This window comes from Leucopleurus acutus (assembly GCF_964270905.1).
Source record: "Leucopleurus acutus genome assembly, chromosome: 2".
Taxonomy (NCBI): Eukaryota; Metazoa; Chordata; class Mammalia; order Artiodactyla; family Delphinidae; genus Leucopleurus; species Leucopleurus acutus.
Window position 1 is genome coordinate 148,251,911 of NC_139143.1, and position 27,652 is coordinate 148,279,562.

At 40.9% G+C, this 27,652-nt stretch overlaps 1 protein-coding gene across 2 annotated transcripts in view; it reads right to left on the reverse strand.

Moving 5' to 3' along the window:
• Nucleotides 1-15,228: 15,228 nt before the first annotated feature.
• The window catches only part of TCEANC2 (transcription elongation factor A N-terminal and central domain containing 2), a 36,885-nt gene continuing 24,461 nt past the window's right edge, over nucleotides 15,229-27,652 (reverse strand). For both annotated transcript variants that reach the window (XM_082834528.1, XM_082834527.1), the window contains exons 4-5: nucleotides 23,804-23,997; nucleotides 15,229-16,036 (exon numbers count right to left, since the gene is read on the reverse strand). In XM_082834528.1, the coding sequence (XP_082690654.1) occupies nucleotides 15,848-16,036; nucleotides 23,804-23,997 (383 nt within the window). In that variant the 3' untranslated portion in view covers nucleotides 15,229-15,847. The remainder of the gene's footprint in view (nucleotides 16,037-23,803; nucleotides 23,998-27,652) is intronic.

Consider the following 27,652-nt stretch of genomic DNA (forward strand, 5'->3'; position numbering starts at 1 on the left):
TTTTCCCAGCACCACTTATTGAAGAGACTGTATTTTCCCCATTGTATATCCTTGCCTCCTTTGTCATAGATTAGTTGACCAAAGGTGTGTAGGTTTATCTCTGGGCTTTCTATCTTGCTCCCTTGATCTATATTTCTGTTTTTGTGCCAGTACCATATTGTCTTCATTACTGTAGCTTTGTAGTATAGTCTGAAGTCAGGGAGTCTGATTCTTCCAGCTCCATTTTTTCCCTCAAGACTGCTTTGGCTACTCGGGGTCTTTTGTGTCTCCACACAAATTTTAAGATTTTTTTGTGCTAGTTCTGTAAAACATGCCATTGGTAATTTGATAGGGATTGCATTGAATGTGTAGATTGCTTTGGGTAGTATAGTCATTTTCACAATATTGATTCTTCCAATCCAAGAACATGGTATATCTCTCCATCTGTTGGTATCATCTTTAATTTCTTTAATCAGTGTCTTACAGTTTTCTGCATACAAGTCTTTTGTCTCCCTTGGTAGGTTTATTCCTAGGTATTTTAGTCTTTTTGTTCCAATGGTAAATGGGAGTGTTTCCTTAATTTCGCTTTCAGATTTTTCATCATTAGTATATAAGAATGCAGGAGATTTCTGTGCATTAATTTTGTATCATGCAACTTTACCAAATTCATTGATTAGCTCTAGTAGTTTTCTGGTGGCATCTTTAGGATTCTCTATGTATAGTATCATATGATCTGCAAACAGTGACAGTTTTACTTCTTGTTTTCCAGTTTGATTCCTTTTATTTCTTTTTCTTCTCTGATTGCCATGGCTAGGACTTCCAAAACTATGTTGAATAATAGTGGAGAGACTGGACATCCTTGTCTTTTTCCTGATCTTAGAGGAAATGCTTTCAGTTTTTCACCAATGAGAATGATGTTTGCTGTGGGTTTGTCATATATGGCCTTTATTATATTGCGGTAGGTTCCCTCTATGCCTACTTTCTGGAGAGTTTTTATCATAAATGGGTATTGAATTTTGTCAAAAGTTTTTCTGTATCTATTGAGATGATCATATGGTTTTTATTCTTCAATTTGTTAATATGGTGTATCACATTGATTGATTTGCATATATTGAAGAATCCTTGCATCCCTGGGATAAATCCCACTTGATCATGGTGTATGATCCTTTTAATGTGTTGTTGGATTCTGTTTGCTAGTATTTTGTTGAGGATTTTTGCATCTATATTCATCAGTGATATTGGTCTGTAATTTTCTTTTTTTGTAGTATCTTTGTCTGGTTTTGGTATCAGGGTGATGGTGGCCTCGTAGAATGAGTTTGGGAATGTTCCTTCCTCTGCAATTTTTTGGAAGAGTTTGAGAAGGATGGGCGTTAGCTCTTCTCTAAATGTTTGATAGAATTCACCTGTGAAGCCATCTGGTCCTGGGCTTTTGTTTGTTGGAAGATTTTTAATCACAGTCTCAATTTCAGTGCTTGTGATTGGTCTGTTCATATTTTCTGTTTCTTCCTGGTTCAACCTTGGAAGGTTATACTTTTCTAAGAATTTGTCCATTTCTTCCAGGTTGTCCATTTTATTGGCATAGGGTCGCTTGTAGTAGTCTCCTAGGATGCTTTGTATTTCTGCGGTGTCCATTGTAACTTCTTTTTCATTTCTAATTTTATTGATTTGAGTCCTCTCCCTCTTTTTCTTGATGAGTCTGGCTAATGGTTTGTCAATTTTGTTTATCTTCTCAAAGAACCAGCTTTCAGTTTTATTGATCCTTGCTATTGTTTTCTTTGTTTCTATGTCATTTATTTCTGCTCTGATCTTTATGATTTCTTTCCTTCTGCTAACTTTGGGTTTTCTTTGTTCTTCTTTCTCTAGTTCCTTTAGGTGTAAGGTTAGATTGTTTATTTGAGATTTTTCTTGTTTCTTGAGGTAGGCTTGTATAGCTATAAACTTCCCTCTTAGAACTGCTTTTGCCACATCCCATAGGTTTGGATCGCCATGTTTTCATTGTCATTTTTCTCTAGGTATTTTTTGATTTCCTCTTTGATTTCTTCAGTGATCTCTTGGTTATTTAGTAACTTGTTGTTTAGCCTCCACGTGTTTGTGTTTTTTAAGTTTTTTTCCCTGTAACTGATTTCTAATCTCATACCATTGTGGTCAGAAATGATGCTTGATATGATTTCAATTTTCTTAAATTTACCAAGGCTTGATTTGTGACCCAAGATGTGATCTATCCTGGAGAATGTTCCGTGCACACTTGAGAAGAAAGTGTAATCTGCTGTTTTTGGATGGCATGTCCTATAGATATCTATTAAATCTATCTGGTCTATTGTGTCATTTAAAGCTTCTGTTTCCTTATTAATTTTCTGTTTGGATGATCTGTCCATTGGTGTAATTGAGGTGTTAAAGTCCCCCACTATTATTGTGCTGCTGTCGATTTCCTCTTTTAGAGCTGTTAGCAGTTGTCTTATGTATTGAGGTGCTCCTATGTTGGGTGCATATATATTTATAATTGTTATATCTTCTTCTTGGATTGATCCCTTGATCATTATGTAGTGTCCTTCCTTGTCTCTTGTAACATTCTTTATTTTAAAGTCTATTTTATCTGATATGAGTATTGCTACTCCAGCTTTCTTTTGATTTCCATTTGCATGGAATATCTTTTTCCATCCCCTCACTTTCAATCTGTATGTGTCCCTAGGTCTGAAGTGGGTCTCTTGTGGACAGCATATATATAAGTCTTGTTTTTGTATCAATTCAGCAAGCCTATGTCTTTTGGTTGGAGCATTTAATCCATTCACATTTAAGGTAATTATCGATATGTATGTCTCTATTACAATTTTCTTAATTGTTTTGGGTTTGTTTTTGTAGGTCCTTTTCTTGTCTTGTGTTTCCCACTTAGAGAAGTTCCTTTAGCATTTGTTGTAGAGCTGGTTTCGTGGTGCTGAATTCTCTTAGCTTTTGCTTGTCTGTAAAACTTTTGATTTCTCCATTGAATCTGAATGAGATCCTTGCTGGCTAGAGTAATCTTGGTTGTAGGTTCTTCCCTTTCATCACATTAAGTATATCATGACACTCCCTTCTGGCTTGTAGAGTTTCTGCTGAGAAATCAGCTCTTAACCTTATGGAAGTTCCCTTGTATGTTATTTGTCGTTTTTCCCTTGTTGCTTTCAATAATTTTTCTTTGTCTTTAATTTTTGTCAATTTGATTACTATGTGTCTCGGCATGTTTCTCCTTGGGTTTATCCTGTATGGGACTCTCTGAGCTTCCTGGACTTGGGTGGCTATTTCCTTTTCCATGTTAGTGATGTTTTCGACTATAATCTCTTCAAATATTTTCTTGGGTCCTTTCTCTCTCTCTTCTCCTTCTGGGATCCCTATAATGTGAATGTTGTTGCATTTAATGTTGTCCCAGAGGTCTCTTAGGGCGTCTTCATTTCTTTCAATTCTTTTTTCTTTATTCTGTTCTGCAGCAGTGAATTCTACCATTCTGTCTTCCAGGTCACTTATCCGTTCTTCTGCCTCAGTTATTCTGTTATTGATTCCTTCTAGTGTATTTTTCATTTCAGTTATTGTATTGTTCGTCTCTGTTTGTTTGTTCTTTAATTCTTCTAGGTGTTTGTTTTTTTAATTCTTCTAGATCTTTGTTAAACATTTTTTGCATCTTCTCGCTCTTTGCCTCCATTCTTTTTCCGAGGTCCTGGATCATCTTCACTAACATTATTCTGAATTCTTTTTCTGGAAGGTTGCCTATCTCCACTTCATTTAGTTGTTTTTCTGGGGTTTTGTCTTGTTCCTTCATCTGGTACATAGCCCTCTGCCTTTTCATCTTGTCTATCTTTCTGTGAATGTGGTTTTTGTTCCACAGGCTGCAGGATTGTAGTTCTTCTTGCTTCTGTTGTCTGCCCTCTGGTGGATGAGGCTATCTAAGAGGCTTGTGCAAGTTTCCTGATGGGAGGGGTTGGTGGTGGGTAGAGCTGGCTGTTGCTCTGGTGGGCAGAGCTCAGTAAAACTTTAATCCGCTTGTCTGCTGATGGGGCAGGCTCGGTCTCCTCCCTGTTTGTTGTTTGGCCTGAGGTGACCCAACACTGGAGCCTACCCAGGCTCTTTGGTGGGGCTAATGACGGACTCTGGGAGGGCTCACGCCAAGAAGTACTTCCCAGAACTTCTGCTGTCAGTGTCCTTTTCGTCACTGTGAGACAGAGCCACCCCCCAACTCTGCAGGAGACCCTCCAACACTAGCAGGTAGGTCTGGTTCAGTCTCTATGGGGTCACTGCTCCTTCCTTTGGGTCCCAATGTACACCTACTTTGTGTGTGCCCTCCAAGAGTGGAATCTCTGTTTCCCCCAGTCCTGTCGAAGTCCTGCAATCAAATCCTGCTAGGCTTCAAAGTCTGATTCTCTAGGAATTTCTCTTCCCGTTGCCGGACCCCCAGGTTGGGAAGCCTGATGTGGGGCTCAAAACCTTCACTCCAGTGGGTGGACTTCTTTGGTATCAGTGTTCTCCAGTTTGTGTCACCCATCCAGCAGTTATGGGATTTGATTTTATTGTGATTGCACCCCTCCTACCGTCTCATTGTGGCTTCTCCTTTGTCTTTGGATGTGGGGTGTCTTTTCTGGTAAGTTCCAGTGTCTTCCTGTTGATGATTGTTCAGCAGTTAGTTCTAACCTTTCTTTTTCTAATGTATATTTAGCTTGCTCCAAAAATTTTGTTATCACAAACCATGTTGCAATTAAAATCTTTGTACTTGCCTACTCTGTGCACATGTAAAACTATTTCTCTAGAGCAGGGGCTGGCAAGCTAAGGCCCATGGACCAAATGCAGCCCACTGCCTGCTTTTGCAAATAAAGTTTTATTGGAATACAGCCATTCCCATTCATTTACATACTGTCTATGGCTGCTTTAACACAACAAGGGCAGAGTTGAGTAGTTGTGACAAGGACCATATGGCCCACAGAGTCTAAAATCTTTATTATCTGTCCTTTTTTAAAAAAGTCTGCGACGCCTGCTCTAAGAGTTGTTACCAACAACTAGAAGAGACATGTTGCAGGCCCAGTTCCCTAGGGGGGAGTCTCTGAGATGGAGATTAGCATACAGGAAGTTATTAGGGGTTGCTCTGGGTGGTGGAAGGGAAAGGAGCAAGATTAGGCAGAGACCAATAGTAAGACCAGTAGTAGTAAGACCTGGTGCAGTAGTTTTGCCACCGCAGTAGTAAGACCTCAGCTGGTGCCACAGAGCTGTGAAGCCCTGGTCCTTCAGAGCTGTGCTGAGTTGGGGCAGCAGAAATAGGCCTTTATAACCCTTAATCAACCTGCCCTGGGGGAGGGGTCTGACCTGGGGTGAGGTAACTCTCTTCAGCTGAGGGAATCCCCCGCTAGCTGCTAGCTGAAGGGGAATGGGTGCATCGGTCATAGGGTTGGGGGTCTGGGCAGCATAGAACAGCATCTTCTAGAGCCCACACCTGTGCATCCAGCCCCACTTCTTCATTTAAGTTCTGGGAGCATCTCTTCCAGGATTCTGGTGGGCCTTTTTTCCTGGGGGAAACTTACAGAGGAAAGTTAGTGGAACAAACTGCAACCCTCACCACTGTGACTGGTCTTGAGACCGCAATTGACACTCATCATCTTCCACTTCTGTTATCCATTCTAGATTCCCCTTACCCTTGGTTAGCACCTCTTCTGGTCTCAGTGACCTACATGGTGGCATGATATAGACCCTCCATCCTGAGACGTCTGAGCCTGTGGTCACCTTATCCGTCTCAGGCCATGGACCCTGCACTTGTCTATTTCCTGTAAGTATTGGGCAAGGGAGTACCAAAGAGATTCCAAATGGATCGACTGAGTACCAAAGATATACCTCCCTGCTCTCCAGTGCTTAACAACAGCCTTACCTCCTCTGGATTATCAGGGTTAATTATGCCTGAAAGAATGGTGACTCTACTTTTTGCCTGCTGGTCCCTTGACACCAGGAGCTCAAAATGCCCAGGTGTCAGACACGGCGAAAAGTTCAAGAGTCATCTTGATGTTTCCCCTGGCTGAAGAGTTGCCTCTTTGGAAACCAGGGCCTCTAAACCTGCAGAACCCAGAGCTGCGGGGACAGGAAGCATAGATGCTTCCTGGGAGTGATGGTAAGCAAGAGACCACTCCTGCTTTCATCCCTTAGTTCCTGGACCCATGTATTCTATAATACCTATTGGAGACAAAGCACTGTGTAATGGTCTTTGATTTAGAATATATGCTGCTTCTAGGTGGACGACATCCTGTCCTCACAGAGTATTGTTTCTGAGCTGGTACCTCAGCTGTGCCTTCTACAGATAGTTCCAAGCTGGCAGCTTAAGGATAGTGCAGTATGTGAAGGGATGAGTTGCCTCCATGGCCGTGTGCCCACTGCTGCAGAGTCATGCGGGATCCTATGCCAGTAGATTAAACACTCTGTAACCCTTGGAGAGTTACACAGGATGAAGCCCTACAAGCAAAGCAATACCGAGGATATATGTCTATTTCAGTGAAGATGAATCACAGCTCTTCCCAGGGTAGAAGGTGTTTAATATAATCAACTTGTCAAGTGGCTGCTTGTTTTCCTCAAGGGAAGGAAACATATCTGAGATTCAGAGTTGGGTTTTGTAACTGGCAGGTTGAACACTTAGCATCGGCAATAGCTCCATGAGTCTTGGTGAGAGGGAACCCATGCTAATGGGCCCATACTTGCCCTTTCTCCATGCCATCATGGTTACTCTGTTTATAGGCACCTCTTTTGCCAGCACTGGGGTGGTCTTAGAGGCTGGCTGATATCGACTGCACATACGTGGTTGTTTAATGCTTCTTCCATGGTATACACTCTCTGGTGGGTGTTAACATGGAATAGAATGACCTTCACGCTTGGTGCCCATTTCCATAGGTCCATCCACATGCTCTACCCCAGGTCTCCTTGTCCCCGGTTTTCCAGTCTTATCCTTCCAGATCCCTAACCAAACAGCCAAACCATTCACTGCTGCCCATGAGATCCAGTAATAGTCTAACCTTGGGTCCCTTTTCTTTCTCCAAAAAGTGGACGACTACACGTTCTATTCAAAGCTCTGCCCACTGAAACTATTTTCTCCTCCCCTGTCTTTCAAGGACACCCCTGTGTGGGGCCTGCAGTGCAGCAACGGTCTATTTTTGGCTTGCTCACATGTACTGAGCCGACTCACTCATGAACAAATTTTGGCTTTTTTTCTCCTCCAGCTGGATATAAGGAGCTCCCCAGGCAATCACAGGTGAGCTGAGGAAGACACACTGGTGCAAATGTGGTGGGTGACATAGGTGTCTGGGCCACATTTTCATGCAGCTACCTTCTGCCCTGTGGCCCTGCTGTGCCCAATCCCACTTGTGCCAGGTCTACCTCATGACGAATTGCTGCCGGCCTTGTCTGACCTTATGAATTGGTGGATCTGAAGGAATCCAGCTCACGATGAGCAGCTTCGGCTGCGTGGTCAACTTGATGACACGTGGTCAGACAACCTGTCTCTACCAAAACCCTGCAGCGAACCAGGCCCCGCGGCATGTGGGACCTTAGTTCCCCGACCAGGGATTGAACCCGTGTCCTCTGCATTGGAAGGCGGACTCTTAACCACTGGACCACCAGGGAAGTCCCTGGGAGCTGTGTTTTGAAAAGTGTGTCATTCTTGGCTACAGATGACATGGCCCTGCTGCAGAACCCCAGGGGTCTAGACTGTGACTCTCCTACTAGGCCTTGTCATAAACTCCATAGGCATCTTTTCCCACTACAGATACCTCAGATACCATGGGTTCTGCCAGATCATATGGTCCACACAGCAGGGCTACTTGTCTTATAGCCTAGACCTGCTGCTGAGACCTTTCCCACTCTGGGTCCCCATCAAAATGGGCAACCTCTGTGTTATCCAGTATATGGGATGAAGCAGTATTCCCAGGTATGAAAGGAATATGCTGCCTCCAAAACCCAAAGAGGCCTACCAGGCATTGTGCTTCCTTCATAATGGGGGAGTAGATGCAATACTGTCTTTTACTTTGGAAGGAATGTGCCTGGCCTATCCCAGATGACAGGTCCCTAAAAATTTCACTGATATGTCAGGCCCCTGAAACTTCATAGGGTTTTTTCCCACTGTCTGCAATGCATGTGTCTCACTAAGGCTTCTGATATACTCGCTGTTTTTTTCTCGTCTGGTCCAATTAGCTGATGTCTTTACACAGTAGATATGTGTGATGTTCTGCAAGATACCTAGGCAGTGCAGGTCTTTCCAGACAAGGTTGTGAGACAGCGGGAGAGTTAACAGTCTTGGAGCAAGACTAAATGTATACTTTTGTCTGTTCCAAGTGAATACGAACTCTGATCTTCCTTTCTGATAGGGAAGGAAAAGAAAAACATTCACTACGTCATTGGCTACATACTATGTACCTGAGAACATGTTAACGTACTCTAGGAAAGATGCCACAACCGCAATTAGAACTACCACTTGGTTGATCTTGCTGTGGTCCACTGTCGTCTTTCAGGATCCATCTGATTTTTGTAGGGGCCAGACCAGTGAATTAAATAGAGAGTTAAAGGGAACACTATCCCTGCATCCTTTAGGTCTTTAAAGATGGCATTAATCTTTGCCATTCCCTGATTACCAGTGAGGTTGAGCATCTTCTAATATGTTAATTGGCTTATTTCCTCTTTTTGAATTCATAATTCATAATTGTCTGCCTTTTAAAAAATGGTTTATCTGTCTCCTTCACTAGACTGTGAGCTTCCTGGGGTCAGAGACTGTTTTATTTATCCCTTTGACCCTTGGGCTTGGCACATGAGAACTCAGTAAATATGCCCTGAATCCAATATTTTTTTCTTATTTTTTTTTTTGGCCATGCTGTGTGGCTCGTGGAATCTTAGTTTCCCGACCAGGGATTGAACCCGTGCCCTCGGCAATGAAAGCACCGAGTCCTAACCACTGGACCACCAGGGAATTCCCTAAATCAAAGATTTTAACAAGATGAAAAAGTAGCATTTGATTGGACATCCTGGTCTTCTTGGATCTTGAGACCAACCTCCTTAGCTTATGGGTAAGCCTATTCCTGGCAGCAATTGTATCATTTTGGTTGATTTAAAAGAAAATACAAAGTCATGCAATCAAATCATCTCTCTTCTGAAACCAAGGCACTGTCGCTAAACTAATCGAAGCTCCAAAGTCTTGTTTTCTGGATGGACTCCCTTCGATAGCAATAATGGGCAGTAACAAACTAAGCCCTTGGCCCATCTGGCTGTGATAAACGCATCCAAAACACATTATAAATCTCAGAGTGAGGCTCTGAGGCCTAAGGCTGTAGCAAAAGAAAACCAAGGTTGACAAGCACAAGTTTAAAAACCTGATATTCTATAAATGAACGAAGGCCAGCTGCCTGTTCCTTCACCACTGAACACAGTAAATGCATTATCTCAGCTTTTTCATTTTTCTGCCATTTTTCAAACTTGGGACTCTCTAATGATATCTGTTTGGTCAACTCTAAACTTCATTTGTCAAAAGAAAAGATCTCTCATTTACTGAATCTCAAGTGTTTCTTTCCTTTGCCTTAAATAGTTGTGTTTTTTTTCATTAAATATTTTTCTTAAATATCTGTTTATACAGGAACATTTTTATCGTTTTAAAACACACATCTTATTAGGTCCCTCACCTCCTCAGAAACTTCTCATGGCTTCCCATGATCTGAAGGCCAAAGTCCAAACTCTTTCACAAGCCCTCCAGGCTTTTTTTCATCCCATTTCTCTCCATTCCTAAGACCCTTATGCTTCGACCACCCATTTTATTTGCCTTTACTGAAACAAGGCATGCGCTTCACACCTCTGTGCTTTTGCACACATACTGACCCCTGTGCTAAGATCTCATAACTGCCCTTCGAGACGTGGTTCAAACGTTAACTGTGTGAAGACTTTCCTTCCCTTAGAATGGTGTTAATCACTGCTTTCTCCACTTCCTCAACATTTTAAATATCTACAGTAAACACTTAATATGCTATACTGTAATTATTTTCCTACCTGTCTGTCTCCCCACCAAACTAAGAGTTCCTGAAGGGTAGAAATTGTATCTCATTTACTGCAGTTTCCCCAGGGCCAGTCTAGTCCCTGGAACACAGGAGCTGGGCAACATTTTTTTGTTGAGTGAATGAAAATAGACAAGCTCCCTACTCCAAAGACCAGGACCTCCAATTTAACGACCACAAGAAAAGGATCAATAAGCTGCTGGAGCAGGTTCTAATGGTATTTAGTCTCCCAAATTTCCCCTAGCAACTGAACACATTTAGAAACCGTATTCATGCCTAGGCTTACAGGCAACTCAGAGGTCCCGGGAACTTCTCTCACCTCATTTCACGAGCTGACCCTTTCATTTTTAAGAGGCTGGAACTCAGAGGTGCTTCTTAGTGGGTGGGCAAGCTTGCATGGATGTCTGCAAGCCTCCTTCCCTTCAGCAAGCACTCAGAATAGCTCCATTAGTGTTCATGGAAATTCTGCACATGCATCAAGGAGAAAACAGCCACAAATAACATAGTCTGCTTTCCAAATCTCCAAAGCACATCTCTGTAATCATTGTAGTTTCCAACTATCACCACTGAAGGCTTTCAGCCAGAGAGCAATTTGTCTTCAACTTACTCCGGGTTCCTAAGTTAACAGAACCTTTTGGTTGTTTAAAAATGAAGCTTCCCACTTCCGGTCTCTCTCCCTGCTCCAGCTTCTCTTCTACACAGCCCCTTATCCAGAAAACTAACTGCATAGTTCCTGCATGGAATCAGTCCAAACGCCTTCACCTAGTGCTCAAAAGGCCCTTCAAATTTGATCCTGGTCATCCAGGGTCTGAAACTTGGGGGACAGGGATGGGCTGAAGATACAAACTGGAGTTGTCATCAGCATGTAAAAGATGCCTGAAACCATGAGAGTGGATGAAATCAACCTGGGAGGCTATATACAGGCAAATAGACCTTTTTTTTTTTTTTCTAACATCTTTATTGGAGTATAATTGCTTTACAATGTTGTGTTAGTTTCTGCTGTATAACAAAGTATAACAAATTGTTTGTATAACAAACAATTAATTAATTTTTGGCTGCTATATGTATATGTAAATCCCCATATCCCCTCCCTCTTGCATCTCCCTCCCACCCTCCCTATCCCACCCCTCTAGGTGGTCACAAAGCACTGAGCTGATCTCCCTGTGCCATGCAGTTGCTTCCCACTAGCTATCTATTTTACATTTGGCAGTTTATATATGTCCATGCCACTTTCTCACTTCGTCCCAGCTTACTCTTCCCCCTCCCCATGTCCTCTTTATTCCTGTCCTGCCCCTAGGTTCTTCAGAACCTTTTTTTTTAGATTCCATATATATGTGTTAGCATACGGTATTTGTTTTTCTCTTTCTGACTTACTTCACTCCGTATGACAGACTCTAGGTCCATCCACCTCACTACAAATAACTCAATTTCATTTCTTTTATGGCTGAGTAATATTCCATTGTATATATGAGCCACATCTTCTTTATCCATTCATCTGTCGATGGACACTTAGGTTGCTTCCATGTCCTGGCTATTGTAAGTAGAGCTGCAATGAACATTGTGGTACATGACTCTTTTTGAATTATGGTTTTCTCAGTGTATATGCCCAGTAGTGGGATTGCTGGGTCATATGGTAGTTCTATCTTTAATTTTTTAAGGAACCTCCATACTGTTTTCCACAGTGGTTGTATCAATGTACATTCCCACCAACAGTGTAGGAGGGTTCCCTTTTCACCACACCCTTTCCAGCATTTATTGTTTCTAGCTTTTTTGATAATGGTTATTCTGACTGGCGTGAGGTGATACCTCAATGCAGTTTTTTTTTTTTTAACATCTTTATTGGAGTATAACTGCTTTACAATGGTGTGTTAGTTTCTGCTTTATAACAAAGTGAATCAGCTATATATGTACATATATCTCCATATCTCCTCCCTCTCGCGTCTTCCTCCCTCCCACCCTCCCTATCCCACCCCTCTAGGTGGTCACAAAGCACAGAGCTGATCTCCCTGTGCTATACAGCTGCTTCCCACTAGCTTTTCTATTTTACGTTTGGTAGTGTATATATGTCCATGCCACTCTCACTTTGTCCCAGCTTACCCTTCCCCCTCCCCGTATCCTCAAGTCCATTCTCTAATAGGTCTGCATCTTTATTCCTGTCTTGCCCTTAGGTTCTTCTGACCATTTTTTTTAGATTCCATATACATGTGTTAGCATACGGTATTTGTTTTTCTCTTTCTGACTTACTTCACTCTGTATGACAGTCTCTAGGTCCATCCACCTCACTACAAAAAGAAATGGATTAAAGACCTAAATGTAAGGCCAGACACCATCAAACTCTTAGAGGAAAACATAGGCAGAACATTCTATGACATAAATCACAGCAAGATCCTTTTTGACCCACCTCCTAGAGAAATGGAAATAAAAACAAAAATAAACAAATAGGACCTAGTGAAACCTCATTGTAGTTTTGATTTGCATTTTTGATTTGCATTTCTCTAATGATTAGTGATGTTGAGCATAGACCTGGGTTTTGAATCTTAGATCTTCTATTCACTATCCGTGTGACCTTGAGTAAGTTACTAAACCACTGTTGAGCCTCAATTTTCTCACCTTTAATTGGGTATTTTTAAAAATGTCTAGCACAGTGCTGAGCAATCATTATTCCAGCTCCCGTAGTCACTAGCAGTGGGAAACTGAACAAGATACTTCTGCTTGGTGAGCCTCAGGGTCTCATCTGTAGCTCCTGCCAGGTATCCACAAGGCCTCATGGAATGGGTACTCAGCAAATGGTTGCTGAATAAAAGAAGAAATCTAAAAAACTGAAACAATACCTACTAATACAACAAGATGATTCAACAGGATTTTTTAAAAACTATATAAAGATCAATGTAAATGCTAACAAATTATCTTAGAAAAAGTATCTAGCACCTAGAAGGTAGACAATGTTAGTTCCTTTCTTTCTGTCCTTGCTTCTTTTTTTAAATTTCTCTAAAATAAATCTCTGATAAGCTCAGTCCATTAAAAGAACAAAAATATAAACATAAATACACACAAAATCATACAAGTATATTCAACATCATTACATTGGCAGATTTCATCTTGATACACTTTTTTCTTCCCCAACTCCTATCTCCTTTCATGCCATCTTCTGACTCCCCTCTCCTCCCTAAGGCAGCCAATGGAAATGACCTTATATCGTTTCATACATTTCTCTGTGTTTATATAATCCTGTACAAAGACATACATTCATATATAGGATTTTTTTGTTTCCTTTTTATAAAACTGGGTTCTTATTAAAGACATTTCTCTATAAATTTCTTTTTTTTTCACTTAACAATACATATTGGTCAACCCTTCAGGTCAATGGATACAGCATTCATTCTTTTTTTAAAATTAATTAATTTTTGGCTGCGTTGGGTCTTCGTTGCTGTGCGCAGTCTTTCTCTAGTTGTGGCGAGCAGGGGCTACTCTTTGTTGCAGTGCGCGGGCTTATTGCAGTGGCTTCTCTTGTTGCAGAGCATGGGCTCTAGGCGCGTGGGCTTCAGTAGTTGTGGCACATGGGCCCAGTTGCTCCGCGGCGTGTGGGATTTTCCTTGGACCAGGGATCGAACCCGTGTCCCCTACATTGGCAGGTGGATTCTTATCCACTGCGCCACCAGGGAAGTCCCATTCTTTTTAATGACTAGTCATTGTCAGTCTTCCCCACACACAAATAATGCTGCACAAAACATCCTTGTATGTATTACTTTAGGAAAACTTTCTGCTGGGTCAATGTACATATATGTTTAAATATTTGTAAATATCGGCAGATTATTTTCCAAGAAGGGTGTGGTAACTCATATTCCCACCATCAGTGTATAAAAGTGACCATTTCCCCACATCTTCACCAGAAGTTGGCATTTTATTTTTTAACATCTTTATTGGAGTATAATTGCTTTACAATGTTGTGTTAGTTTTTGCTGTATAATAAAGTGAATCAGCTATATGTATACATATATCCCCATATCCCCTCCCTCTTGCATCTCCTTCCCACCCTCCCTATCCCACCCCTCTAGGTGGCCACAAAGCACCGAGCTGATCTCCCTGTGCTATGCAGCTGCTTCCCACTAGCTATCCATTTTACATTTGGTAGTATATATACTATGACATATATACTATGTCAGTGCTACTCTCTCACTTCGTCCCAGCTTACCCTTCCCCCTCCCTGTGTCCTAATTTAAAATGTTTTCCAGTTTTATCGGTGAAAAATGGCATTGTATTATTGCTTTATTTTGCATTTTCTTGAATATTTTTGAGGTTAAGCATCATTTCTTTTTTTTTTTTTAATATTTATTTGGTTGCACCGGGTCTTAGTTGCGGCAGGCAGGCTCCTTAGTTGCGGCTCACTGGCTCCTTAGTTGTGGCATGTGAACTCTTAGTTGCAGCATGCATGTGGGACCTAGTTCCCTGACCAGGGCTTAAACCCAGGCCCCCTGCATTGGGAGAGCGGAGTCTTATCCACTGCGCCACCAGAGAACTCCCTAGGCATCATTTCTTGTTTATTGGTCATTTGGGGTAAAGATCTGTGATGTATGCAACTTACTGTCAAAAGAGTGTCAGAAAAAAGCTGAATTGTGTGTGTGAGTGTGAGAGAGAGGGTGTCCTTCCTTTTTAATCCATCTCTTCTTTTTCTGGATTTTAAATCTCTCCCTTTTTTTTTTTTTTTTTGCCACGCTGCGAGGCTTGCAGGATCTTAGTTCCCCGACCAGGGATCGAACCCGGGCCCCCAGCAGTGGAAGCACAGAGTCCTAACCACTGGACTGCCAGGGAATTCCCTAAATCTCTCCCTTTCTACTGGCTCCTTCTTTTCAGATTACAAACATGCTCCAGTCTCCCCTAACCTAAAAAACCTTCTTTGGGTCTTGCTATCTCCCTCAGATTCCTGTCCAATCATTCTTTATTTTCACCAACTATACTCTTTCTCAACCCAAAACACTTTTCAGTGAACAAGCCATACCTTTGGTTTTAGGGACAAAAAAGCCCCAGTTTATTATTACTTTTTAAAAAAAGCAAGTATCACTTACAAAATTGTTCAAGCAAGTCTATATACGGGTATTTCATTTGAAAATACGTATGTATATAATTTTTCTCCTACAGTAATTCATTTCAAGAGCAATTTCATTATGTATCTTCTACAGAGCCCTAAACCGAGAGAGCCAACATATTCAAATAACCCCAAGGTGTGGGGATGCTTCAGGACAGTTCCTCATTAGAAGCCTCAGCATGGGGGCTCTGGAGACCAGCGCAGGTCTTCCAGGGAGAGCTGAAACGTTCAGATAAGTGAGTTCTGGAAAGAAGGGGTAGTTGGCGGGCTCCGGCAGGCTCACCCCTGGGGTAGAGCAAAGAGTACAGACAGGGGAGTTCTGAGAGGCACTGGAGCTATTTAAACTCAGGGGGATGGAACTGAGTGAGCAGCTGTGGTAATTGAGTTTCAGTTACCTGCAGGGTGGCAAAATAAAGTAGTAACTTCATCTGCCTGACACGGAGGAAGTTTAGAGGTGTCCCTGGCATATTCACAGTGGAATCCGTCACCCTTTCGCTGTGTTGGGTGATGGCAACCGTACTGCGCTTCCTAGCGACAGCAAGCGCACATCCTGTTAGGCAGCACCAGCGCACTCCAGCTAATGAAGCATTTCCTGCAGGTCTGTCTCCCAGGGCTCTCTGTATCCTCTGTCTGAAGGAATGGCACCATGGGAAAATTCAGCACCGCCAGCATCAGCCATCGCCCAAACTCAAAAGAGTCTTTGAATGGCAGAGAAAGGCCCATTTTCCTTTCTGCCCAGCCCAGGGTTGGAACCATGCTCAGGTCATTTTTTGTGGGTCTGTACAAACGTGCCGACTGGCAGCGTGCCGTTCCTCACCTGAGCCCGGATTTCAGCTCGATGCTTTAATGTGAAGACCAGGGCTCTCACTGTCCGCCGGTATGGCCCATTAATGAGGCGGGAGCAGAGATGAAACGTTTCCCGTTCAATATTTTCAACCAGTAGGTGATCCATCTGAAAAAACAGCAAAATTATCAAATTAGGGCCTTGCATTGCATAAGGATTAAAAGCAAGGGAGGCTGGAGCACTTTGCTCAGAGGCCTCCATTAATCAACTGAAATTCAAAGACATCTACTTCCTGTCACAAAAGAAACAGGAAGAGCAAATTAATTCCACCCTGGCAATTAAGGAACAAGGCCATGTGCTTTGTGACAGGGACCTCATTCACAACCCCTGCCGGGTGGTAATATTTGCCATTATAACAGGAAACTGGCTTGAGCCAAGCAATGGGTTCTGGGCCCTGGGCCCTGTACTTTACCAACCAGGAAACGAAGACCAAGGATAATAAATCAGTATAACAGTTTATACTTTTTTGTTTGTTTTTTAAGTGACTTTTAACCCCTTACAGCATTTTAAAAACAATGGGTCTGGATCCTAATATGTGTGTAAAGCAGTTTATAAATCACTTTTCACATTTACTGCTCACAACTCCTACTATCTCATTTTATGGATGAGGAAACAGGTTCACAGGTAAAGGAATGCTCCAGATCTTACAACTATTAAGAGGCAGAGTTGGGACTCTAACTCGGAGCCCCCGACTCCAACACCCATGTTTCTTCCCTTTCACCATACTCACTGCCCCCTTAACCTTCAGAGAGACCAGCTGAGTCTGGAGAGACCTCTGCAGGGTCAGCTAAGCAGAAAGGGGCCTAGAGGATAGGACCTGTGGCAATTCTGGGGTGGTCTGGCTCAGGCCCAAGCCCTCCTGAAGTCACAGGCCTAATGAAAGCAGGACAGGTCTGAGACTTTTGCCCACACGATCTGGATCCAGGCCAGACCGCGTTGCTGGTCAGAGACCCCCTCACTTCGTTCCTTTCCAGGTGCGTGGCTCACTATTCGCCTCCCTGGTCCTGATCCCGGCCCAGCCTGAACCACCTCAGCTGCTTTTACACACCTCTACGCCTCTGCGCAGGTAACGTTTCCTCAGCAAGGTGCAATTTCCCTAGGAAACTCATTCCTATTTGTATGTCAAAGCTTAGCTAAAAAACAAAAAGCAAAAAAGCAAATCCTAGTTTAAAGGACTGAAAGTTCCCCTTGGGGCTGCCACAGTGTCCCGAGCTTCCCTTAGTCATTTTCATAACATATTATAATGATCTATTTTTTTGAGTTTGTCTTCCCTGAGAGTGAGTTCCTTGAAAACAGGAAACAAATGTCTCTCACTTGCTTTTTTCCCTTCAACTCTCTCCCTCCCCACCCTACCACACATTCAAATACTTACTCAGCACTATGTGCCTGGGCTGAGGAAGGAGCAGTGAACAAGGTCAACACGGCTCTTGACTCCACAGAGAGCACGGGTTGGCTGGAGACAGATAGAAGCAGCGACTGCAAGTGTACCGAGGGCTGGGAAAGAGGATATGAGCGAGTCTGGGGCACAGAGCTACAGCAAAGGGACCCGACCCTGGAGGGCAGCTCCTGGCCTCAGGAGGGAATGGCATTTGACGTGAGAGCTGGAGAATGAGAAGGATCAGGCCAGGTGAGGTGGGCACTTCCTTGGTGATGAATTCAGTGAGCTGTACATATAGCTTTTGTGTGCTTTTCCATATATGTACTATACTTATATTTTATTTTATTATTTTTATTTATTTTTATTTTTTGCGGTACGCGGGCCTCTCACTGTTGTGGCCTCTCCCGTTGCAGAGCACAGGCTCCGGACGTGCAGGCTCAGCGGCCATGGCTCACGGGCCCAGCCGCTCCGCGACAGGTGGGATCCTCCTGGACCGGGGCACGAACCCGTGTCCCCTGCATCGGCAGGCAGACTCAACCACTGCGCCACCAGGGAAGCCCTATACATATATTTTAAAAAGGAAAAGTTTAAGGAAAAAATGCACCAAAATAAAAAAAGGATCACCGGACATTTGATAAGTGTCCTAACAAAAGAGAGAGACCAGCAGACCAAAATGAATATAATAAAGAAACCTGGAAGAAATGAGGACCACGCAGGGAACAGAACAGGACTGAGAGAGAGAGAGAAAGAGAAAGGGAGAGAGAGAATGAATATCCAGGTCCAGACATCTGCCTAGGTGTAACAGACAAAAGGTGTTCAGGGAAGTTTGGGGTCCTGGTGACTGACTGATTATCTCCAAGGCTGGTGCTGGAGTGAGTGGACGTGGTGCCATGGCTCTCCAGAACCCAGACTCCTTGAGCTTTTCATGGCCTCCTGGGTGGGCACTGAACTAGCCCCCAGCCTGAGGCAGCCCGGGTACCAGACTACTTTACAACGCTATAAGGGTGGCTGGCCGTCTGCCCAGCATTTGTCCAGCAACATTTGCAAAAGAGGCTCCTCACCCCAATGAGGGTTCCTCGTCCCAGTGTGAGGATGGTTAGTCACTGACTGTTTAGAGATTCACTTAATACGACAGGCAAGAAAAAAGGTTTTTTAAAAAAATTTTTTCTTTTTTTGAGGGGAGTGGTTGTTAGGGGAAGAAGGGTATGTGTACATTTGCAAAAATAAGCCATGGCCATTCCATCAAACTGTAGTATATATAAAAAAGAACCTTGAGAGTGCCTTGAAATTCACAGAACTGGATACTTATTCATACTTCATTCAGCAAATAGTTATTGAGTCACTACTCTGAGTACGGTCTGATCTAGGTATTAGAGATACCCAAGCAGAAAACACCTGACCCCCTACCCTCTAAGAAGTCACAGCCTAGAAAGGAGAGGCATGTACACAGAAAACCAAGGGGCAGCAGGATAGGTGCTATACCAGCAATGTGATGGGAATAAGAAGCAAGTAGCTAGCAATTCTCATGCATGCTTCTTGTTAAATGAAGGCCAATTGGAATGAAGAAATGAAGAAAAACATTTGTAATATTAAAATGTAAATCATAAGGGAAAATGATTCATCATGCATCCTTGTGTATAACACGTTCATTGAACAAAGTGAAGAATGCCTAACTTATAACTGCCTTTGGAAAATCCAAACCTACCCAAGTTGAGAGTCCTTCCCAATGGGTCCTAATCTGGTAATTTAGGTAAGCCCTTTTGGGTGAAAGGACCAGAGTCTTACTGAGACTTTGAGAAAAAGGGGTTTTACTATGAGATACATGTGTATGAATGGGAACAAGAATGCTGTAAGAAACCTAGGGATTTATTTACAGACCATATCCTTTCTCTGTGTCTCTCATGATTTGCCTGGTCTCTTTTTCAAATGTTTTTCCTCCTCTCCATTTGCCTTACTATCAATTCTAACTGCCTTATTCTCTCCCCCTATTCTACACATCTCTACCCATAGCTTCTGCTTCCTCATAACTCCTCCAGTATCTCTTCTGTTTCAAAACTCCCACTATTGCTTCTTGGTATTTCCCAGTTCAGTTTCCCAGAGACAGAGAATCTGATTTGCCTTCCTTATCTATTTGTACCTGTGCGTTGAGTATGTGTTATTCAGTTGTCCAATCCTGGACAAACTGGCAATTGCTGGGTGAAGATATAAAACACATCCACCCAGAGCTGTCTTTTGTCAAGGATTCTGGACTCAGAAGAAATGCTGCCATAATCAATTAGTGATGTCTGCCACATCTGTTAAGCTCTTTAAAAACAAGGGAAGAAGCTCTTCTTCATGTGTATACCTTAAGTGCAGAACTTCCCACACTGTATTGTGACTATTCATTTGCCTACTTCCCTCAGAGACTGTGAGCCCCTCCAGGGCTGGTACCATTTTGGATCCACTTCTAAATTCCCCATGCCTAGTAGCATAGGTACTGGCACATATTAAGTGCTCAGTAAATATCTGGGAAATGAATTTCCTCTTTCCCCATGTATACCTCCCTCCTTTTCTGCTCTTTTAGTAACATCCTATACATAGCATATGAAATATGTTTCTATTTTATATGTATTTTCTAGTTAGCAAAATCCAACCACTCTTACAAAGGCCAGTTCAAGTGCTGTCTTTTTCATGAAAGCTTCCCAGATTTCCCCATCAGATTTCATTGTTCTGTCCTTTGTGTGTTTATACCACTTGCTAGTAACACTATTTCAGACATATTTCATCCTGCCTCGTATTTAGTCAGTCATTTACAGGCTCTTAGTCAGGAAACAGTAAGCTTTCTTAGGATAAGGACTGCAACTCATTCATGTTTTCATTCTCCTCTGGCACTAGTAGTAGTAGAACTAAACATTTGGTGAACTGAATACCCACTAGAAGCAAACTTTGTATGAGTGTTCCAATAGCATGATTGGATTTGTACATATATACCCACACTCCTTTTTGACCACTTGAATACATTTATTAAAGAGCTGGTCAAAGCCAGAGGTACAGTCTGAGGCCATTAAACAAAGAAAAAACTAACAGTCCCATATGGGGATGTACCCCTGACCTGGATCTCATTAGCACCATCTGACAACCAACTGGGCCAACCAGCCAGTGTTTCATAACTCTTAACGATAACAGGCTCACTTTGAGAATCAGATTCATTTTTTTAAAATGACATAATAGGAAAATGATCACAGGCCGTGAGGTAGGAAGGAGAGTGGATAATGAGGAAGGGGAAGTAAGAGAATGACACCACAGGGGACGTTCATATGAGGAAAGATCTAAAAGACAGGGAAGAACAAAGAAGATCTGGAAGGGAGAAAGTAAAGGGGAATGGAGTGTGGGTCTCAACAATGGAGATTTTATTCATCTATTCCTTTATTCCAAGAACAAGGAAACAATCCATGAATCTGGAAAGCAAGATGTGTAGAGTAATAAAGAGATGCACTTTTGGGCTGTGTGTGTATATTCTTTATCTGTGGCTTTCACTACTAAAGGATAAGACCAAACAAATAACATAGAAACATTATTTTCTATAAAAATGTAATGAGTGGATTTGAAAACACACATGCTAAGATCAAATTGCAAAAGCTTTTTAGTTATTGGGCCAATAACTTATCCAATGGTTTACTACTGCCTGATATAGGACATTTATGGAGATCTGATGTCTGATTTGAATGCACTCAACATTGGTTACTGTCAAAGACCAGATACTGGATTAGATGGTTCACTGATTTGCCCTAATATGAAAATGTTTCAGATGATGATGGGTGCTAAGAGTTAACTTTATGTAAAAAGTGTTTGTATTTGTATTTTCTGACATACCAAACTGATAAAAAAATACTATAAAATGTTGTTTATGCAGGGAAAACAGATTGATTTTCTTCGGCCAAGGAAGATGGCTAAGATGCACACTTTTAATTTTTAAAATTTACTCTTTGGGAACAAAACCATTCAACTATGCTTAATCTGATATTTTTTCCAATTACACTGGAAAGCACTAACGAATGTATCACTTTTTAAACTTTGCTTTGTAACACTTGAGTGCTTACCACTTGATGTGCCAGTTAAAGGATAATTAATGGATAAACTAAAAGGATAATTATTATTGAGTTTAATATAGCAGGCAAACTGCTCATTAATCCTTACAAGCATAGCTTCATTATTATCATTTACTTAAAAAGATACCACAGGGAACTGGTATTTACCACCACATTAACTACATATTATATACCCACACTCTATGTTTCTGCAATAATTTTGGTTTATTTTAAAAATAAACTTCTTTTAAAACATCAAATAGCGAGTCTTGTTGGCTAATTGATACTCCAGAAAATTAGACTTACAACCTTCATATTTTTTTTCTCTCTTCCAAGGGCTTAATATTCATATTAATATTTCCTTGGGAAAAGTTAAGCAAACACAGTATATTAATTCACTGAACCATCAAATAGACATTAAAAATTATAAATATAAGAACAGAAATATATAGAAAAGTATATACAAAATGACACTAGCTGATATTGATCAAGATTAAAAATACAACATAAATGTGGATAATTGTCAATTTTCTGCAACGTTATTTAAATAATCAATAAAAATATCTTATGGAACAGTTGGTACATAATTGGCTCTTAATAAGTCTGGGATAATCATAACTTGCCCAGTATTCATTGAAAGAGCTACAGGGACTTCCCTGGTGGCACAGTGGTTAAGAATCCGCCTGCCGATGCAGGGGACACGGGTTCGAGCCCTGGTCCGGGAAGATCCCACATGCCACGGAGCAACTAAGCCCGTGTGCCACAACTACTGAGCCGGCGCTCTAAAGCCTGCGAGCCACAACTACTGAGCCCACGTGCCACAACTACTGAAGCCTGCGTGCCTAGAGCCCATGCTCCGCAACAAGAGAAGCCACCACAATGAGAAGCCCACGCACCGAAACGAAGAGTAGCTCCTGCTCACTGCAACTAGAGAAAGCCCGTGCACAGCCAAAAATATAAATAAATAAATAAATTTATTTAAAAAAAAAAAGAAAGAGCTACAATAATTTACCAAACAGGAAATGCACCAAAATTAACAAGTTAACAAGACTATGTCTGGATGGTAGGTTCAATGGTGATCTTATTTTTCCTTTCCATATTTTTTCATTTTCTATCATAAGTTTGTATTAAAAAACCCCAAACTTTATTTTTTAAAAGTAAATAATATACCACAAGCCGATTTGCCTTTCTTTTGTGGATACATAACAGATAGAAAGGTTAAAATATTTTTTCAGAGAATTCAGTGACAGATCAGGTATTTAAATCAGACTTCTGAATTGCTTCTTTTGTTAATAATATTAAGTTATTCTTTAAGGATACATTATTAGGGATACCCTGAGAAGAGGAAAAAATATGGATGTTATATGTCTGATTTTTACAGAATATTAATTGACCTATAAGATTTATTTGATGATGATTAATACTATTGCTAATGAGCAAAAATTCTTCCAGCATGTGTACCTCAAACCACTAACACCATTCTAACTGTTGGTCATGAAGATGATAGGGATTGTGCAATTGACTATATACATTAGAACTAAAGGTATGAGTGCTGACCGAAAATGGAGTACAGTCTTTGCAAAAGACAGCTATGTATTTTGCCATTGATATTCTGTAACAGAGTCCATCTCAGAATTTTTGCTTCAGTGGAAAGGGAAAGAATTTTATTTATTTATTTTTATTGAAGTAGAGTTGATTTACAATGCTGTGTTAGTTTCTGGTGTACAGAAAACGGATTCAATTTTATATATTCTTTTCCATTATGGTTTATTACGAGATATTGAATATAGTTCCCTGTGCTATACGGTAGGACCTTGTTGTTTATTTATTTTGTATATAGTAGTTTTAATCTGCTAATCCCAAACTTCTAATTATCCCTCCCCTAACCCCTTTCCCCTTTGGTAACCATAAGTTTGTTTTCTGTGTCTGTGGGTCTGTTTCTGTTTTGTAAATAAGTTCATTTGTGTCATATTTTGATTCCATATATAAGTGATATCATATGGTATTTGTTAGGGTAAGAATTTTAAATGGGAAGGAACCAACATTCATTAAGTGACTTCTAACCACCAGGCACTGTCCTATTCTTTTGTATATATGGTTCATTTAATCTTTCCAATAATCTTAGGTAGTAGGAATTATAATCTTCATTTCACAGATAAAAAATCAAGTCTCTGAAATGTTAAGAGATTTGCCTAAGGTGTCACAACCAGCACATACTAGAGCCAGGGTTTTAATTCATGTCTTGCTAATTCCAAAGCCTGTACTCTTTATACAATACTGTCCCCCAGAACGTTTACAAATCCAGAATCTTTAAAAAAAAAAAAAGTTAGAATAAAGCCATAGCACTTAAGACTATGAAAGTTCATTATGAAAATATGAAGGTCATTTAACCCAGAGTACCTAGTCATCACATTCCAACCAGGACATTACCTCCAATTCCAAGGCTTCTGAGAGTAATTTCTGGGCGTTTTTCCTAAATGTCTCAGTTTTGGAATCACTTCGGACTTCTATAGAAGGTCTATCCTTGTGTTTTTCAATGAAAGTTCTCCATTCAGTGTAAACTTCTCTGGCAAGACAAGCCACTTCTGAATCTGAGTGTTGACGCATCTTGTTCACAGTGTGACCTGGAACAAGAGAACAGAAACCAAAGAAAAGGTTGTTCTGTATTCTTCTGAAAGGTACAGAACTGGAAGGACTAATGTGTGGCACTTAGCAAGTCATTCACACACCTAAGGATGTAAAGGTTCTTGTGCAAATGAAGACCTGTTTCTCAAAGGCTGAGATAACAAGATAATCACTGGGGGAGAATCACTGGGCTAGCCAATGAAATAAGTCATAAAACAGAAGCACGATCAATAGATACTTAAAATGGAACACCTAAGGTACCAACTCCTTAATCCAAAAATTGCAATAAAAGAAAATGAATCAAGCATTTATCTTGTCTTTTCAGTACATATTATATTTCAGGACAACCAAACAGTCCTAAGTTATTGACAGAATATTCTTTATTCAGCTAATAAATGTGATAAAATTGACAGAATTAAAAAAAATTTTGTGGCCCATGATGAAATAATTCATTCAGGTGACAATCAACAGTGGATGAAATCAGTCAATGAAAAGTTGATGGGGAAATGTACAATGGAAAGATGAGGTGTCATCATCTCCACTGATCAATCTTAGCATCCCTAAGAGTGGCACTATCAGATAGACGTAGCACTTCACAGCCCTACCTATGAAGTAGTCTTACACCCTCCTCCCAAGGAAAAGATGAACCATAACCCTAGTAACTAGTCATTCAAAGCTAACCTCCAGTTTATAGAAAATATGAGAGACAGAGGAATAAGTTAAATTACAGCGTAAGAAACAAATCCAGAATGTGGGACATTCTACAGGACAACATTCAATCATCAATGGCACTTTTAAAAAAAGGGAGTAAGGTTATGGATTGCTAAAGATTAAAAGAGTCTTTTGAGTCCAAACTATCAAATGTGATGTGTGATCCAAATTCTGACTGGAATAAACCAATTAAAATATATTTTGATATAAACAAGAAATATAAATATACACTGGTTATTAAATTATATCAAAGAATTATTGTTGATTTTGTTGAGCACGATGATCGCATTGTAGCCATGTAAGAAAAGATCCATATGTTTTAGAGATGCATACTGAAGTATGTAGAGCTGAAATGACAAAAGGTCTGAGATTCTGCTTTAAAATACTTCAGTAACAGCACAAAAACACAAAAAAGGGAAAGATAAAGTGAATGCGACCAAACCTTAATAGTTACTGAATGTAGGTGAAAGGCCTATGGGGGTTTGCACTATTCTCTTTATTTTTGTGAATGTTTGAGATTTTCATAATAAAAATGGAAAAAGAGGAAAGGGTCAAAAAATATCATATGCAAAAGTACTTAGATAAAAATAAACACATAGAAAAGCCAAAGAAATCAAGTAAACATTTAGAATTAAAGTTCAAAAAGTATTAGAATATAAGGTAGGTATACTTTTAAAAACAATCGATAGCTTTTTTATGTCAGCAATAAACAGTCAGTATAATAGGGGGAAAATCATGCTTAAACTAGTAAAAACCATAAACCACTTAGCAACTCATTAACAAGAGGGGGTTGCATGCCCATGTGCTGTTTGTGTATGTGACTATCTCCTTAATAGCTCTGGAACCACTCTTAAACTCCATCCCGTCACCACTGACCTTGCCTTAGGGCATGTCGCCTCCAGATGACTCCAGCAGCCTGACTGGCCTCTTAATGCCACCTTCCACACTGCAGCCAGAGTGGTCTTTATTTAACTTTATTCGTTTCTCTTTCAGGGATATTTTTTGAAACATTAATCTGACCATTACACTCCACCACTTAAATCTTTCAATCCTATATCCAAATTCTTATCTAGTCACACAAGTACCTTCACTATCTGCCAACTTCCCATCTACCTTCTAGCTTCATTTCCAGCTATTACCCCACTGTCATTGATACTCTAGCTACTTGCAGCTCCTAAGACACTTCAATATTTTTCTCACCTCTTTACTTTTGAACATATACTCCAATGAGCATTTTGTCTGCCTGGAATATTCCTTCTTCTCTCTTCATCTGGTTAACTTACATTCTGCCTTTAAGACTCAGTTCAGGAGTCCCCTTCTCCAGGAAGTCTTCCTTAATATAATAACCCCCAGTCTTGGCTGGTACCTCTCCTCTGTGATTCCTTAACACCTCACACTCCTGTTCATCACAATAACTATTATAATTAGTTGTAATTATCTGATCAGTTATCTTTCTTGCCCACCAAAGAGAGTTCCTTGAGGTCAAGAGCTGTGACACGTTTATCTTTGGCTCTCCAGCAGAAAACAGGGGCAGGAGAGGGGGTCGGGAGAGTGGGTGTTTGGTAAATGTTGGGGAATGAGAAACCCAGATGAGGAAATACATATGTTTTTACTAAAATATATAATAGAAAATTTGAATGAAAGGGGAAAATATACCATATTATATGATGGAAAGACCAGTACAGAGATGTCAATATAGAAATTAATTTGTAGATTTAATGTAATTACAATAAAAAATCTTAGTAGGCTGCTTTTATTAGAATACATCCAAATAGCTTTAGATTTATTTTAGAAAAACAAATGAGTAATAGCATAAAATACTCTTATGTATTATGAGGTATAACTAGCCTTATATGCTATTGGAACATATTATAAAGCAACTAAAATTATATGGACTGGCACCAAAACAACGGATGGATAGATCTGTGGAATAAAAAGTGAAGCTCAGGGGACTTCCCTGGTGGTGCAGTGATTAAGAATCCACCTGCCAATGCAGGGGACACAGGTTCAAGCCCTGGTCCAGGAAGATCCCACATGCTGCAGAGCAACCAAGCTCGTGCACCACAACTACTGAGCCAATGTGCCACAACTACTGAAGCCTGCACGCCTAGAGCCCGTGCTCTACCAACAAGAGAAGCCACCGCAATGAGAAGCCTGCGCACTGCAACAAAGAGCAGTCCCTGATTGCCACAACTAGAGAAAGCCCGTGCGCAGCAACGAAGACCCAACGCGGCCATAATTAATTAATTAAGCTCAGGAACAAACCCTATTGTATATAAAAATTAATATATAACAAAAGAGGCATCAATGAACAAAAGGAAATGGAAAAGAATTCAATTTTGGGAAAATGGTCAAAACATTTAGAAAATTTCTCAGATCACACCAACTGCATAGCTCAACACTTGCTTGATTTATTTACTCCTCACATGTCGACTGAAGGCCTACTCTTTGTACTAGGTACGCTAGGTACTAGTCATGCAGGGCTGAACAAGAAACTGTCCCTGCTTTAAAGCTTCTGTGAAGAGCATCCTGGAAGTAACTTTGAAGGGAAGACAAGAGTCTTTAACTTCTCTCTCTATCCCATTATCTCCCAGGAATTTTTATCTAGTCTTTCTGCTGACCAGGGAAAGAAGTACATCAATACTCATCACAAGGAAGAAGGTGAAAGGGAGGAATGCAGAGCCCTCATTAGAAATATCTCAAGGTGCTTCCTAGTTAGCGATGCTTAGTGAGGTGCTTCTGAAACACATGCCACTTAAAGCTGAAGTCACTACTCAACACTTTCCTTTTCTGGCTGGAGTTCTCCATATCCTAGAGATTATTCACTCAGAAAACAATATTTTGTGCTGTTGGTCACTGTTGTGGATGGTAAAAACACAAAGGTAAATGAGACACTGCAGGACCTCAAAGACCTAAATTCAGGGCATTTTAATACTTTTACAG